Here is a 15,717-nt window from a genome sequence, read left to right as displayed (position 1 = left end):
GCTTCAGTCATGCAAGTTTTTCCAGGTTTCTCTAAAAGCATCCTGCTCATCATTTCTTTTTTTTTTTTTCATCATTTCCCATAGTATTCCATCACAATCATGTACCCCAACTTGTTCAGCCAGCCCCCAATTGATGGCCATCCTTCTCAGGGTTATTGTGAACATCAAACGAGATAATATTTGTAAAACTCTTTGCAAACCTAGTATATGCATCCTGACTAAGGCCAGTTTGGCTGGATTGCAGAGGAGGTAGGAAAGGTAGTAATGTCCAGTGGAAAATGGAAAAAGAATTTGGGGCCAAATCGTATAAGGCATTTAAAACTAAACATAGGAGTTTATATCCTATCCTAAAGGCAATATGAAGCCGCTTAAGTTGGTTGAGTTTGGTGAGTCACATGATCAGATGAAGAGGTCTCAAATTAATTATAGAACATTATAGAATTAGTGTTTTGTATAGCCCAGTGGGAGGTACAGACAAATCCAGAGTAGAGACGGCTATAAGGTTCAGGTGGATGGGAGTGAGGGAGTATACAGCTGGGGTTGAGGATGAGTATTTGTTCATTGGCAGTCAGGAGTTCAGTATCATTAGGATAGGGAGGGTACAGGGAGGTGGAAGTATGTTAGCCATTGGGGAATAAGTCCAGGCAGCATAGCAGAGGATTCGAGGGGATCTGCTGATGAAGGGAGGTGATTAAAAGTTTTCAAGATCTGTCCTTGGCCAAGGCCCTCAAAGTCTTCCTCATTTGCTCGGCCTCATTGCAGGCATCGCTGGTTCCTCAGAACTTCCAGAAGCCTGGCCTTTAACAGGTACAAGCAACATCTGGTGGTGCTTTGACCCAGGGATCATCAGGATCCTAATGACAGGGCAAGCGATGGTGTGTTCTGGGACAAATGAGTTGGCAAGAGGCAGCGATCAACTGGTAGATGAAGGGAATTTTGAAAGTACAGGTCTGTCTAGGCAGGTGGCACAGTAGATAGTTGGACCTACAATCAAGGAAGACCTGAGTTCAAATCCAGTCTTAACTAGCTCTGTGACCCTGGACAGATCACTTAACAATTGTCCATCTCAGTTTCCTGATCTGTAAAATGGGAACGGTGATAGCATGCACACACGCGTGCACACATACACACACACACACACCCAGGCTTGTTATGAGAACAAGGTGAGATAATATTTGTAAAAGCATTTTTTTAAACCTTGCAGCACTATATGAAAAAGCTCAGATGATGATGATAGCTTACCCTGGTTTTAGCAGTGCTTTCTATAAAGTATATCATACTTTTCTAGTGGAGAATATAGAGATACATGAGCCAGCCAATGAACTCAGAATATTCAGAACTTGTTGGATCACCAGTCAGAGAGTATTCTCATGAATGGCTCCACGTTTACGTGGCAGAAGACTACAGGGATCCATGCTTGGCTCTGTACCGTTTAGCATTTTTATCAGTGACTCAGGTAAAGGCACGCATACATAACTAAGGCATGGATGACAAAATTAGGTTGCAAAAAATCTTAACAGATTAGAGGATTGACCTCTCTCTAATAAAGTGAAATTTAGTAGTGATGGGGGCGGGGAGTGGGGGGAATCTTTATATAACATATCTCTGATAAGGGTATCAGAAGTATATAGGGAAGTAGCAAAAATACATAAGGACAAAAGCCATCCCCCAGTGCAAACTATTAAAAAAGCATATAAACAATCGTTCTTAATCATTAATAGTAAGATAAGACTAAATCAAAATAACTTTAAGGTGTTACCTCACACGGCAAATTGGCAAATATAACAAAACATGGGAATAGTCAAGGTTGGAAAGGTTGTGGAAAGACAGGCACACTGCTGTAGTATTGATAGAGCTGGGAATTGGTAGTCATTTTGCAGAGCAATTTGGAATTGTGTGAAAAAAGGGACTAAAGTTTCCATATCCTTTGACCCATAAATCCCGCTGCTAAGTATATACCCCAAGGAGGCCAAAGATAGAAAAGTCCCATAGGCACAAGAATATTTATAAATAGCGGCACTTTTTGTAATAGCAAAAAATTAAAAACAAAGCAGATGTCTATAGATTGGATAATCCTAAACAGATTATGGACTTTGAATATTAATTTTACCAAATTGTTTCCAGAAAGACAGACCTCAATTCTGCAAATGCAAATAAAACACAATGCATCAGTGGAATCTAATTCATTTTTAAAAATAAGGTTTATTGATGCCTTTTGATTATATATCACAGTTATTTCTGTAAATATCTAGATTGAAACTTACTTTGCAACAAAGCAATTAAGCAAAAGCATCAGATTCAGTGCGCCGACAGCATCTAACAGTACGTCTATATGACATTCTGCCAATGGACTCCTTTTCTACAAAGGAATTCTGAGGTCTTCTTTCAGGTAATAAGGAGCAGAACAGCTGAAGGCCAAGTACCTGTCCCCAGAAGCTGACAGAGAAGGACAAAGGGAAATCCTGAGAGTTTAGAGGAGAGGAAGGAGGTTATAACCCTTTCTGACTGGGCGTATGCATGTCCTCAGTGAATCTGAATGGTAATGAAAAGATTTTCTCACCTGCGCGCACACACATGCACACACACACACACACACACATGCACGCGCACACACAGAGTCCACAATCATTCAACCCTGTTGGTAGTCTAAACATTGCCAGGCTTTCACTGTGAGGTTAAGAGCTCTGGCAAAGTTTATTTTCTCTGTGCTTTGGGAGAACTTGTGGGGGCAGAAAAACCTCCACCTGCTGGTCCGAACAGTACATTATCTTGGCCCTTCAACAGTCTTATTATATTTAACTTCAAAGAGAAAATGACTTCATACAATGTAACTTCCCCCAAAATCCATTTATTAAAAAACAAAACAGCCATGTATGTGTGTCGCCAGTTCAGTTTTCATCTAGAAAAATCATAAAACTTAAACAGTAACATTTTAAAATTCACTGTTGGCTCAAAAAAAACCCCAACTATTAAAAAAAAGGCCATCTTTTTTCTTAGAAAGACTGTTTAGTGGCAGGATGTACCTTGCAGAAGTACAGCTGAGGGGGGAATTTTAAACTAAACAACGGGTAGAGGTGAACCTAGGAAATAAACTAAATAAACATAAAGTTGAAGTATTTTTGCACAAACAAGATCAGTGCAGCTAGAATTAGAAAAGAAGCAGTAAGTTGGAAAAAATCATTGCAGGAAATATCTCTGATAAAAGCCTAATATTCAAGATATATTGGGTATTGATACAAATCTATAAGAATAAGAGCCACATTTGCCAATACATAAGAAATTAAAGGATATGAACAGGCATTTTTCAAAAGAATAAATGCTATCAACTATATTAAAGAATGTCCCTGAAATACTAATAATAAGAGAAATACCAATTAAACCTGAGGCTTCACCTCACACTAAGATGGTGGCACTGTGAGTGGAGAGAAAGGGATAGGTGCAAGAGATGGAGTGGAGGTAGAATAAACAAGACTTGGCAATTGAATAAATTTGTGGGTCAAGGGAGAATGAGAAAGAGAGGTTTATGCTGAGATTGTGAACATGTGTGGCTGACTGGTGGTGCCTTCCTCAGAAACAGGAGAATTTGAGAGAGGAGTGGGTTTGCAAGAAAAGATGAGTAAGTTCTGTTTTGGACATGTTGAGTTTGAGATGTCTCTCAACATTGGAGATCCAGTTTGAAATGTCACTAGGCAATTGGCGATGTGGGAGAGACTGGAGTTGGATCTATAAGTCTATGAGTCATCTGCATAGAGAAGCCATGGGAGTGGATGAGGAACCTTTAGAAAGAAAAGAGGGGAGAAGCCCAGGACAGAGCCTTACAGAGCAATAGTATTTAGGAGGTGTGATACAGATGATGATCCAGCAAAGAAAATGAGAAGGAGCCATCAGACAGATAGGAAGAGATCCAGAAAAGTGAAGTGTCACTAAATCCCAGCAAGGAGAAAGGACACAGAAGGAGAAGGTGACTAACAGTATCATCTGCAGCAGAAAGGACATTTACCACCACAGTAACGGAATTGCTTGAGGGGAATGCAGGCTCAAGTTTTTAAAGATGAGGGACACCATATAGAAGGAGCCATTGGATAAGGAGAGAATAAAGGTGGGAAGTGGAGTCCAAATGGTGAATGGAATAAATTCCTGTAGGAAATGGAAAGGGTTTCTGTGGGGACTCTTAGAAAATCAGTTAGGGAATTCCATGTAGCAGCGAGGAGCCAGTTGAGTTTCATTTATAGTGGACCCTCTTAGCTTGGTTGTGTGACTTTCTTCAGCAGGCTTCAGAAGTATGTAAGTAGAAATAGCCAAGTCAGGTGGTGGAGGTAAGCTAGGGTTGGACTTACCACCACAAGAGTGATGGCAAGAGATTCTTCAACAAGTGTACTGTGGATCTGGTCAACCATAGGATCAACAGAATGTGAAAGGAGTAGGGGCTGAGGTGAATAGGGCTGATAGGAAAGAGAAGTAACAGGAGAAAGAGGTTTCCACCTCAGCAGATGGTAACTCTGAAGTGCAGGAATAAAAAAAGAGCAGGAGTTCAGAATTTGCCTATGATGGAATGATCAGGGATCATTCTACTTTCCAAGGAGCTGTGGTAACTGAGCATGGAGTTGGTGTGATGATTACTTCAAATCCTGGAGTACTGGAGTGGGGGTGTTCGAAGCAGAAAGTACCATCCAGCTGTCTGAGTCAGTTGATGGATTTTTGAATTCTCAGGACACATTCAGAGTCAGCTCTGTAGCCTCTTCCCAATAGGGGATGAGGCACACCCAAAAAACAACCTGCCCTTGGGGAAAACACTGCTTTCCCAATCTCTGAGTCATTAGAAGTTCAGGCTTTGCAGTGTCTTTGGTGCCCTGAGGCTCAGGAGCTGGGGTGAATGCGAGACCCTTTTCTGAGGCTGCATAGTCCAAATTAGAACCTGTGTCTCCTGATTTATGGTCCTGTCTTCTTTTTACATCATTCAAAGTGAACTGTTGGATTGTTTGGGGGTTGTATGTTTTTAATTCTGGAGAAAATTGATCCACTATGTTGTAAAGTCATCTTCCCTCCCTCCCAAGCCATGTGTCACTTCATACTGCTCAGTGAGGACATATGTTGCTTTGGGCCATCTCTGTTATTATTAAACTTGTACATGTGTCCCTCGGTGATCCTGTAAACTCCTTCTGGATCGCAGATGTCTTATACATCTTTCTATTTCCCAATTCTCCTTGTCCTTGCTCTGTAGCTAGCAAGTTATTAAGCATATGGTAGACCGTAATAAGTATTTGTTGAATGAATGAATGACTCTCCTGGTCCTGTTTCTGTCCATAGGTGATTACTTCGGAATCCTGAAGGAAGCAAGAGTGACATCGTTTCCATTTAATGTCTTGGACAATCCCATGTACTGGGGGAGCACAGCCAACTACCTGGGGTGGTCAATCATGTAAGTATAAGTCTATATTTAGTCTTTTGCTTGTAATTATGAATCCCATTCATCTTACTGTAAGATCCCAAACTCTGTTGTTAATAATGCTATCTGTTGTCAATATTATTACTAATCTCCATAATTAGATTTTTGTTATCACCAGTTGTTAATTGTTATCAATTATTGTGCCTAAGATAGTTCATAGAACATAGTAGGTGTTTAGCAAATGCTTGCTGATTGATTGATTGACTTAAGGGAAGAAAACATGGCTTATTCAGAATTTGAAACCTAAAACAGACCTTAAGGACACATTCTAATCCTGTTATGTTACAAATTGAGATCCAGAGAAAAGAAGCGGCTTACCTAGAGTCACATAGTAATGATAGAGAAGGGACTAAACTCAAGTCTATAATTCCCAATCTCTTGTTCTTTCCTGCTTTTTTTACTTTGGTTTTTTGTTTGTTTGTTTCATTTTCTTTCATTCTATTGTTCTTTTCCCTGCTTCTTAGTTCTCTTATAATATGTAGCCGAGTGCCTTCACAGGGAGATGCTCCGTAAACATGAAATCAGGCATGACATTTTGATCTTTTTAAGAGGAAATCCAGGACAGCTGGGTGGCACAGTAGACAGAATGCCTGCACTAAAGTCAGGAAGACCTAAATTCAAATCTGGCCTCAGACACTTACTAGCTTCATGACCCTGGGCAAATCACTTAATCCTGATTGTCTCAAAAGAAAAAAAAAAAGAACAGAGAATCCCGGATAAATGCTGGGTTAGTGGTCCCCCCGACAGATTTCATGTTGACCCACATGGGAAGCCCCCTAGGGTGTTGGTATTAAGGATTATTGTAGAGAGGCAAGGAGGGTATTTTTATAGACAGGTCCATCACTTTTCCCACAGTGGGAAAAAAAAGATCAGTGACTGCTTAATCACTTTTGAGGGTCAGAGCGGTCTAGAGGACAGGACTGTGAGTCAAGGCACCTGGCTTCGAAGCAACTCAGTGACAGCAGGCAAATCACTTCACATCTTTGGGATGCCCTTTCCTCCCCCGTAAGATGAAGAAGATGAACAAGATGATCTCTTCAAGCCTCTTTCAGCCATAATGTTCTATGATTTTTTGATTTTTCTCTTAACCAAGGAGATGGGTGTTGACTCTTAGCTGGGCAGGTGTGGATTCAGTTGATGGTAGCTGACATTTGTATGGTGCATTACCTATATGCTGTCCTTTGAGCCTCACAGCAACCTTGTATATGCTATCGGTATTATTATCTCTATTTTACAGATAAGGAGACTGAGGCCCAGAGAGTTGATGTCGCTTAGTAATACTTCCAGAAGCAGATTCTTAATCCAGGTTTTCCTGGCTCCAAATCCAGCACTCTATCTATCTCTTAGGCCAAATCGCCCCTGATGCCTGGGGCTGTCATTTGCCTGGCTGACAGTAGGTGCTTAATAATGCATGTTAATTGATTGATTCCTTTGTTCAGACACTGCTCAGTTAGAAATCAGCCCCAGATAGGCAGCCTCTGTACACTTATTTATGGGGCTTTTTGCGCTATCCAGGAAAGTGTACAATACTATAGTGTGCAGAGAAGCTGGTGACGTTCATAGGGAGAGAGAGTTCCCTATAGCAATGAAATCTCAAGTCTCTTTCCCATCTCTTTCCACCAATCCCATTGCACTTGAAACAGAAAATAGATATTAAAATTACAAGATCCTGAGTATGTTTAGGAGATGGCTAATGACCCTTATAAAACCATTTCAGCTATAACAAAGCAGCGTAGGTATTAGCAACAATTTCAGTCATCAGGTTGATAACACTGGGGGGGCTGGTAGACCTGAGAAACAAAACAGACTCCAGCCCAAGCCGTCAGGGATTCTGGAGGCCTCCAGGCAAAGAAAGCCAGGAGCTTGTGTGAAAGGATATTTTCATGTATTGGAAGCTGGGTCTACATATCATTCATTCGTGGAGAAGAGAAAATCATGGTTATTGGGAAATGTGTTCTGAGCTATTCCAGGCCCAGTGAGAGTAAGTAAACCTTCCTGCAGAAACCCGAAAGCTTTGTTTCACTGTTAATGGGGAAAAATCCTCATGGGGCCCTTGGAGATTATAACTTTCTGTCAGCCAGGGAGTGCTTAAGGAACCCAGATCCCCAGGTGAGCTGCTAAGTAAGCCTTAGGGACTCTCAGGAGAAGGACTCCTATTTACTGTTCGGTGAGGGAAACCCATAGCTGCTACTGTCAGGAAGCAGGGGTGGGAGGAGGCTAGGAGGCAGGGGGAGAGGGAGGGAGGATTGATTGTGGCCTGTCTGGGAGCCCATTAAAGATGGGCAATGTTTCATGCAGGCCCTACGTTGCTGACCAAGCAGGACTACTCGTAAATCTTCATCGAAGGCCATCTGTCTCAGCCCCTGGTGCCCTTCCTCTGCGTAGCTTCAGAGAGAAAGTGGGGGTGGGGGAGAGAGGAGGAATTGTCCTGGACTGTATTAAGACACAGAGAACCTGCACAAAGTGTTGTATAAGCTGAGGACCTTGGTTAAGAGTCCCAATTCAAATTGTGCCATTACTTACTTTCCTCAGTGAGTGAAGGGAACTGGGGTACCATGAGAGACCTGAGCATGGAGTGGTGCTGGAACTTTCATAACTTTCATACAAGCCCTGAGATGGGAGGATGCAGAAAGGAGCGGTGGCAGTCACTAAAAGGAAGCTTGACTGACTTCACCATTTTTCCAGGCTTTGGTCCCAGATTTCCTGTGGAAGGTACCAGAAAGCCAGGGTCCTCTCCTCACTTACTTTCCTTTCAGGAGGTCTTGAGTTTCCTCAGCCTATGTAGCCGGAATAAAACTAGAGGTGGCTGATACTCTCGTGACCCTTGGATAGATGCAGAAAAGCCCATCTTCTCATCTTTCTATTTGACATGCTCCATCAGAAAGGAAAATGAGACCATTTGGATAAATACCTCTGTCGCTCGGGCATTGAACTAAACTGAAGCAAATTGTCAGCCAGAAACTTGGAGTGAAGTGAGCTAATATGCTGAACTCCAAAAATTATTTTTGTTGATTTTTAACTAAACCCCAAACTGAACCAAAGGTTTTTTGGATTGTTTTGGTTTTTTTCCAATTTACTTCTTTTCCTCCTGCTCCCAAGAAATTCAGTGAACTAGTTCAAACTAGAATCAGTGGACCAAAATAATGTAAGAACTTCAAGATTATCTCTCTTTTCCTCCAATCAGAAGCAACATGGTGTAGTGGATAAGTGAGCCAGCTTAGAAGCCAGGAAGACCTGGGTTCAAGTCTTGCCTCTGACACTTATTGGCTATGAGATCCTGAGTCATTTGACCTCTTAAGGCCTGTAGGCCCGTGGTATCAAATTCAAGTAGAAGTGTATCCCTGCCATCCCAATTACATTTTAATCTTGTTCTGGCCACACTGAGAAGTTTTGTGGGCGCCGCCTCCCCCGAGTTGGATGCCGTCGTTCCAGGCAACCGTCCAATACTATAATGTGCAGAGAAGCTGTTGACCTTCATAGGTAGCGAGAGTTCCCCGTAGCAGTGAAATCTCAAGTCTAGAACCTGTTTCTTTCCTCCAATCCCATTGCACTTGAAACAGAAAATAGATATTAAAATTACAACACTAGAACTAGAAGGGGCCCCAGAAATCTGGGTCGGCCATTCATTTTACAGATGAGAAAACCAAGGCCTAGAATAATGAGATGACTTCTTAAGGTCTCATGGTTAGTCAGCAGTCGATCTGGGTTAAGAATCCAGAGCTCTCGCCCTTCTGCCTATTCCCCAGATTGGAACAGAACCAATCTTTGAATCGATCTGTGTGTCTGATATACAACTGGTCGCACTGGTTTTCAGGACCCTTTAAAAACAAAGAAAAATGATCAAGGACTTTTGGTTAAGAGACTAAAGTCCCTACACTGCCCCACAGGGAGCCTTATAACTTTGGTTTTACTGAAGATGAAGATCTTTACTAAGATGCGCTCCCTCCTCACCTCAGCCTGTAAGAATCCCTCTCTTCCTTCAAGATAGCTCAGTCATCACTTTCTATGTGAAGCCTTTCCAGATTCTCCCAGCCACTACATATACATACGTGTGTGTATGTCACACATATATACACATATATCCATATATATGTATATCCATATATATATTCATATATATGTATATCCATATATATATATATATATAGTATAGCTCCCTAACTACTTTGTATTTATTTATACATTTATTCTGTATGTACTTGTAGGGATTATTTCATTCCTTGTATTTTTATCCCCAAAATCTAGCCCAATGCCTGCCAGGTAATAGGCTCTTAATAAAAGCTTTAAAAAAAGAAAAATCTTCCTACCAACTTAGAGCTGCTATTAGACAAGCCAAAGAGAGGCTTTCTTTGGCTATTTTGAGCTTCTTGGAAGAAAGGTGAAGCCAAGGTGTTCATTATGTGATTGTCTACAATCAAGAGAAGGCTTGGGTTCGTTAGCCTCATTTTATAAGCCATGCTATTGAGACCCAAAGAGCACAGTACAGTGCCACAGGTCACAAAGCCAGTGAATGCCACTAGAACTCCTGCCCATAAAACCTACTGGTTCTCATATTTAAAACAAGACAAAAATCACCACTTGTACCCTTATCCCCAGGAAAGGAGAGTCATTGCATGGCATCCAAATCTGGGCAGAGGTAATTTTACCAACCTTTTTCCTCAACCTTTTGAGGAAGTAAATAAACAGGTAATCAAAGGGGAAGCACAAGGATGTCATTTATTTAGACTTTCAACTTAATTTGTTTAGACTTTGCTAACTTAAAAGGTTTTTTTTTTCTTTTTAATTGAATGTTTTGTCATTAATAGAGAAGTAGCTTAGTGATCAGAAATGGGGACCAATGGATACTTCTTTGGGCACTGAAGTATAAACAATAGGATCCTGAATGCTGCTCAGGAGAGAGGGGTGGTTATGACACGGAAAAAGGATTTAGGAGTTACTGCTGGCTGTTCCCCAAAGTATCAACCCCAAAGCTTTTATCAGTCACTCATATTTGTGAAGTTCCCATTAGGCACTGGTGATACAAAAACAGTCCCCATCATCAAAGAACTAGGGGGACAACATTTACACATATAAGGTATACAAAATAAATACAAGGTAATTTTGGCAGGAGGGTCTCAGAGCCTGAGTGGGGGGTGGAGGTGGAACGTGGAAGGGAAGTCAGGAAAGGCCTCATAGAAAGAAACTAGGGCTTCTGAGTAGCTCGGGCTAGAAGGGGATGCAACAATTTGTGCAAAGACGTGGATTAAGAAAGAAAAGTCTACCAAGAAGGGTACCAAGCTATGAGATACTTATCACAGAAAATTCCATGCAGTTTTGGGCATTTTCCTTCAAGGAAGTAGAGAGAGGGAATAGAAGTGATCAAAGAGTTGGGTGTTTTCCTATGAAGAAAGACAAAGAAAAAGGCCTATTTAGCCTGGAAATAGAAAGGAAATATGATGAAGAAATCTTGCAATAGAGGTTTGAGAACTGAATGACGTTCCGGAATTTATAGGTCAGAGGGACAAACATTCACTCCCAGCCCAAAGAAGAGATTTGGACTATTAAGGTCTTTGAACTGGGAGACGTGGATTTGAGTCACGAGGGGGAGATTTTGATAATTCCCGTTTAAAACGAAAACAACAACAAAATAGTCTGCAAGTGAGCATCTGCCAGGTTTGCTATAGAAGGAATTCCTCTTTGGATGAAAGGTCAGACCAGATGACCTGTAAAGCTCCTTCTAAGATTCTTTGAGTGAAAGAAAGAAAGAATGTAGTGTTGTGCAATTGTAAGAAATTATTATTGTTATTATAGAAAAGAATCTTATTTATAAGCAGCCTCCTCTCTATTTTCTGAGATGTACCTGTGTACAGCATAGTGAGGGGAGGGGAAGGTAAGAAGTAGGGCAAAGGGATGGCCATATTTCTACTGACATCAGAGCATCCATTGTCTCAAAAAGATAATCAGCTCCCCACCACACATGAACAGGTCCTCACGTTATTAGGAGCTGTGAATCCAGGGACAATGTCTTATTTTTCCTTGTAACCCTCCCCTGTCTCCCAACACCTAATACAGTGCTCTGAACATAGTGAGGATTTTGTAAATATTTGTTCAGTTGAATGGCTTGGTCACCTACCCAAACTCTCCCCAGATGACATGCAAAATCCTGTTAGAACTCCCCTTGACCCTCCAGGTTTTGTTTTATAATTAACAAACCTGACAAGGCCACCATACTGGGCAGACATGGAGGATATTCTCTTGGCCCTTTCCTCATCACTGACCTAGAAGGGAGTCTGTGAGAAATTTAAAAATTGTGTACCAGCTCCAGTATAGAATTTGTGGTACCCAGTGCCAAAACTGAGCAGGTATTGGGAACTCCCACTGGTTACAGCCTATTGACTTTGAAGCTGGCAGTCTAGAGACCTCCCTCCCTCAATTGATCCAAAACCATTAGCCCATTAACTGTTAACCTGTAAGAACCAGCGTATTCCAGCCTGAGGATCAGAAGGTAACTATAGAAATAAATTGGGGAAACAGTATGACGGTGGCTATTTCTAGAAACAGGAAGCAGATGTGGCTATGACTCCTCAGCGTTTGTCACGAAGGAGCTGTTCCTTTTCATTAGCCTTGGAAGTCAAAAGTAAGTCACATCCATGAAAAAATACTTTGAATGAGGAGACAGTAGGATTTTCGTTTCAATTTGCACTCAGCTGGGCATGTGGGCCATTCTGCTTAGATGGATGATGAAGAACTTCTTTCCCTGCCCTCTCCTGTAACCAGGGCAGAGCCAAACGTGCAATGGCAATTTTAGGGTAGGGGAGGAGGAATCACAAAGAAGTACTGAGTCCCTAAACTCCGCATTCTTATTTAGCCAAGATATCAGAACTTAAAGCATAGAGCTCCAAGAGACACAGATGAGGAGAGTACAACAGTTCACTCCCCACCCAGAGGCCAGTGAATCTTTTAGGCACCAGATCTTTAGGCTGCATGGAATATTCAAGAATAGATATCCACTGCCACTATCATTACCACCAATAGTGCATAGGGAAATCTCATATGCATTCATGTCACTGGTTTTCCCCTAAGAGGAAGCTTACTAGATTAGGGTATTAAGGAGGCTTTGAATACTAGTATGGTTCAATGGAAGGAGCACTGACTTTGGAATCAGAGGACCTGAGTTCAAATCCTTCCTCTGTGTGACCTTGCTAAGTCACTCAGCCTCTGTAGGTCTTGGTGTCCTCATCTGTAAAATGAGGGGGTTGGAGTAAATGGCCTTCCAGCTCTTAATCTATGATCCAATGATCTACTGGCCAATGGACACTGAAATTCATAATAATAATGGTATATTAGAACTTCCATATGATACCAAATACTATCAGTCAGAGTTCTGCTTAACATGGATGTCTTCAGTGCCCAGGGGCTTGATTCCTAAAGTTTTGAGAGGTCCTTGTCAGGAGGCAGTTTCCCCTATAGAAGCTGGTCCCATGGTAAGAACCCTGAAAAAAGCATTCTAGGAAAATTCCATCGGAGGACTGATAAGGTGTCACATGAAATAACCCCAAGCGAAGGCCAGCAGGCCCAATGGCATGTTCCAGTTTTGAACTAAGGCCTTCATCATAAGCTTTCTCCTAAACTAAGTACATCCTTGCATAAGGCATACACAAGCACCTAAATGGGGCCTGGAAGTCCCGCTGGATGGTAATTGGGTCATGATGCTCACGTAGAGAGTAGCATCGGGTTGATTTGATTCTCCACCATGATCCACCAGGATTTGGTCTCTGGCCATTTACTTGCTTTAGCCTTTTTGTTTCTCTTTCTCATATTGGACGGCAAGTGTCCCAGGATACACTGCTCTTCTCTTTTGTCTGTGCCCCTCAACAATAACCACAGGGAGTATGTGATACCAGGTAGTGACAGGTTTGGGGATGGAAATTTCTACAAACTTTGCTAAGAATCCATCTGTCCCCACATACTTCTCTTCTAGCTCCAAGTACCCACAGCATCATAAAATGTTAGCTCCAGAAAGCATTTCATCAATTTTTCTTATCTAACTTCCTCATTTTACAGAGGAAAAAACTGAAGGGGATATGACTTGGTCAAAGGAAAATAATTTAATATCAGGTCTCCTGACTTCCAATCCAATACTCTACCCCCTATGTCATCTGTAAAGGCCTTGAAAATGGGAACTGGAAGATTTCATTACCCAGCCCCACTTATATCAACTAAACTAGAAAAAAATCTCCAGAAATTAGAGGGGAAGGTTCGGGGTGGCGGGGGGAGTATTGTTTTCAAAAAGAGCTGTTTTGATTCATACTGATTAGACGAACAGTGGGCCAGGGTTGGCATCAGAAAGACCTGGATTGGCTTACACTCTCAGCGCTCAAGAGAACTCTCCAGGCACTGCTGCTGTTCTACTTTGATACAGGGAATTTCCTCTATCAATGGAATTGTACATCTGAGTCCCCCGACTCCCCCACCCCCAATTAGATGTCCTGATCAGTAACCAATTCATAGAGTTGTAGAGCCACAATGTCAGCGCTAGAAAGGACCTTCAAGATGAAATCATCAGCTGCAACCCTCTCTTTCCCTAGAGAAGAAAGAAAAAGGAGTCCCAGTGAGTAGAGGATATGCTTGCCTAAGTCAGCCTCCTTATCTGTAACATGAGGATGATGATAGTACCTACCTTCAAATGACAGTGTGTATATGTACACACACACACACATAGTGCTATGTAAATGTCAGTTCTTACTGTGATTATAGAAAAATCATCATCTTTAATCAATGGAGTCCAAGCAAAAATGGTCCTGGGACAACTCACCTGCTCTTTAATTCTTGTATACTAAATGTTCTATGGACATTTGTGCAGGTGGATCAAGATGCTGCTTTTTTTATTTGAATAAAGTATTGATTGGCATGAAAGCTTATCTTCAGTAAGCTTGGTATAACTAAAGGAGCAAAGCAGATGACAGGGACAGTGTGTGCCTCATGCTGCTCTTCTTCCAAGACCCAGTGGTGTGAGAGCTTTTTGTCCCTTCCCCCCTCCTCCTCCCCACCCCCAGCTCAGGGATTGAGTAGTTGGTAGCATAATGTCTGTCACTGTTGTGTCCAGGCAGTGGCAGGTGACACTTTAGCCTGTGATGGCATACCATTTTCACCATTGGTTGAATTCTCAAGGATATTTGGAGGGCTATATTTGGGAGTATGAGGATTTGTCATTTGTCAGTCCCTGACAAATAATTTTATCCACCAAGGCTTGTTCAGTTAGCTAGCCATTAGGTGCTAAATTTGCATAGGTGGCCTTGTGGTCATACAGTTCCTTGCATAATTTATGTTGGTACTGTTAATAACAGAACCAGTACCACAACCCTGATGATAGCGTTCTCACCCTTCCAACAACTTATCATAGAGGTGTGTGTACTTTGTGTGCCATGAAATAAACACCTGAACTAGCAGCTATGGAATCTGCCAGATAATAGGAACACCTGCCTCAAATGGTTGAGGATCAAATGAGTTAATGTGTCTAGTGCTTTGTCAGCCTTAAAGTGCGATATGAATACTAGCTATTAAGAGTATGTGTTTGTTTGGTATGTCTTATCAAGGAATGATTAGCTAGTATGTTCACTAACAGGGGCCCTTTTCCCCCCTTATCTTCTCCTCCTCCTTCTGATTATTTATTATGTCCAATTCTTCCCTTGGGCTCCTGCTTGATACTTTGGGGGCAGTAATGGTCTGGGATAAAGATTAGATGTTTCTAGGAGCAGTGAGAAGGCTTGGAGATTATCCCCCCACACTACCACAGCCACACTTTGTACCCAGGAGCCCTTGTCTGACTCCTGCCTGTGGCAGCCCAGTTCTCAGGTATTTGCTAATCCCAGCTTCTGCTGCATTGATTTAGACATAAGTGCCCTGGGGACAGGGAGGAAGGTGAGATGCAGGGGAAAGTCTCTTGGTGTTCCCTAGTTAGAGCCGCTGAAAACTGATGCATTCTCCCAGCCAGAGGAAAACATAGAGTTCTTAACCTTGAGTCTCTGAACATGTTTTGAAAAAACATTTTGATAGCTTTACCTCTGTATGATTGGTTTCCTTTGTAATCTTATGGATTTTAGTTAATGCAGTGTTCTGAGAAGGTGTCCATAAGCTTCACCAAACTGCTAAAAGATCTATGACACACGAAAAAATATAAGAACTCCTGACATTGAGGATTCTTTGCCAACGCAGAAGCATATATTCTAGCCTCTGTGGCTTGTATGACACCCTTCAGGACCTGGCAGTCAAGAAGTCAAGTCACTGTGGTT

The 15,717-nt window shown here is 41.9% G+C and overlaps 1 protein-coding gene across 5 annotated transcripts in view; it reads left to right on the top strand.

Annotated features, from left to right (window-relative positions):
• PEMT (phosphatidylethanolamine N-methyltransferase) overlaps positions 1 to 15,717 on the top strand; it is a 179,148-nt gene that overhangs the window by 148,845 nt on the left and 14,586 nt on the right. For all 5 annotated transcript variants that reach the window (XM_036741691.1, XM_036741688.1, XM_036741689.1 and 2 more), the window contains exon 5: positions 5,308 to 5,419. In XM_036741691.1, coding sequence (XP_036597586.1) covers positions 5,308 to 5,419 — 112 coding nt within the window. The remainder of the gene's footprint in view (positions 1 to 5,307; positions 5,420 to 15,717) is intronic.

This window comes from Trichosurus vulpecula, chromosome 1 (assembly GCF_011100635.1).
Source record: "Trichosurus vulpecula isolate mTriVul1 chromosome 1, mTriVul1.pri, whole genome shotgun sequence".
NCBI classification, from domain to species: domain Eukaryota; kingdom Metazoa; phylum Chordata; class Mammalia; order Diprotodontia; family Phalangeridae; genus Trichosurus; species Trichosurus vulpecula.
This window is presented reverse-complemented; position numbering and strand designations above follow the sequence as displayed.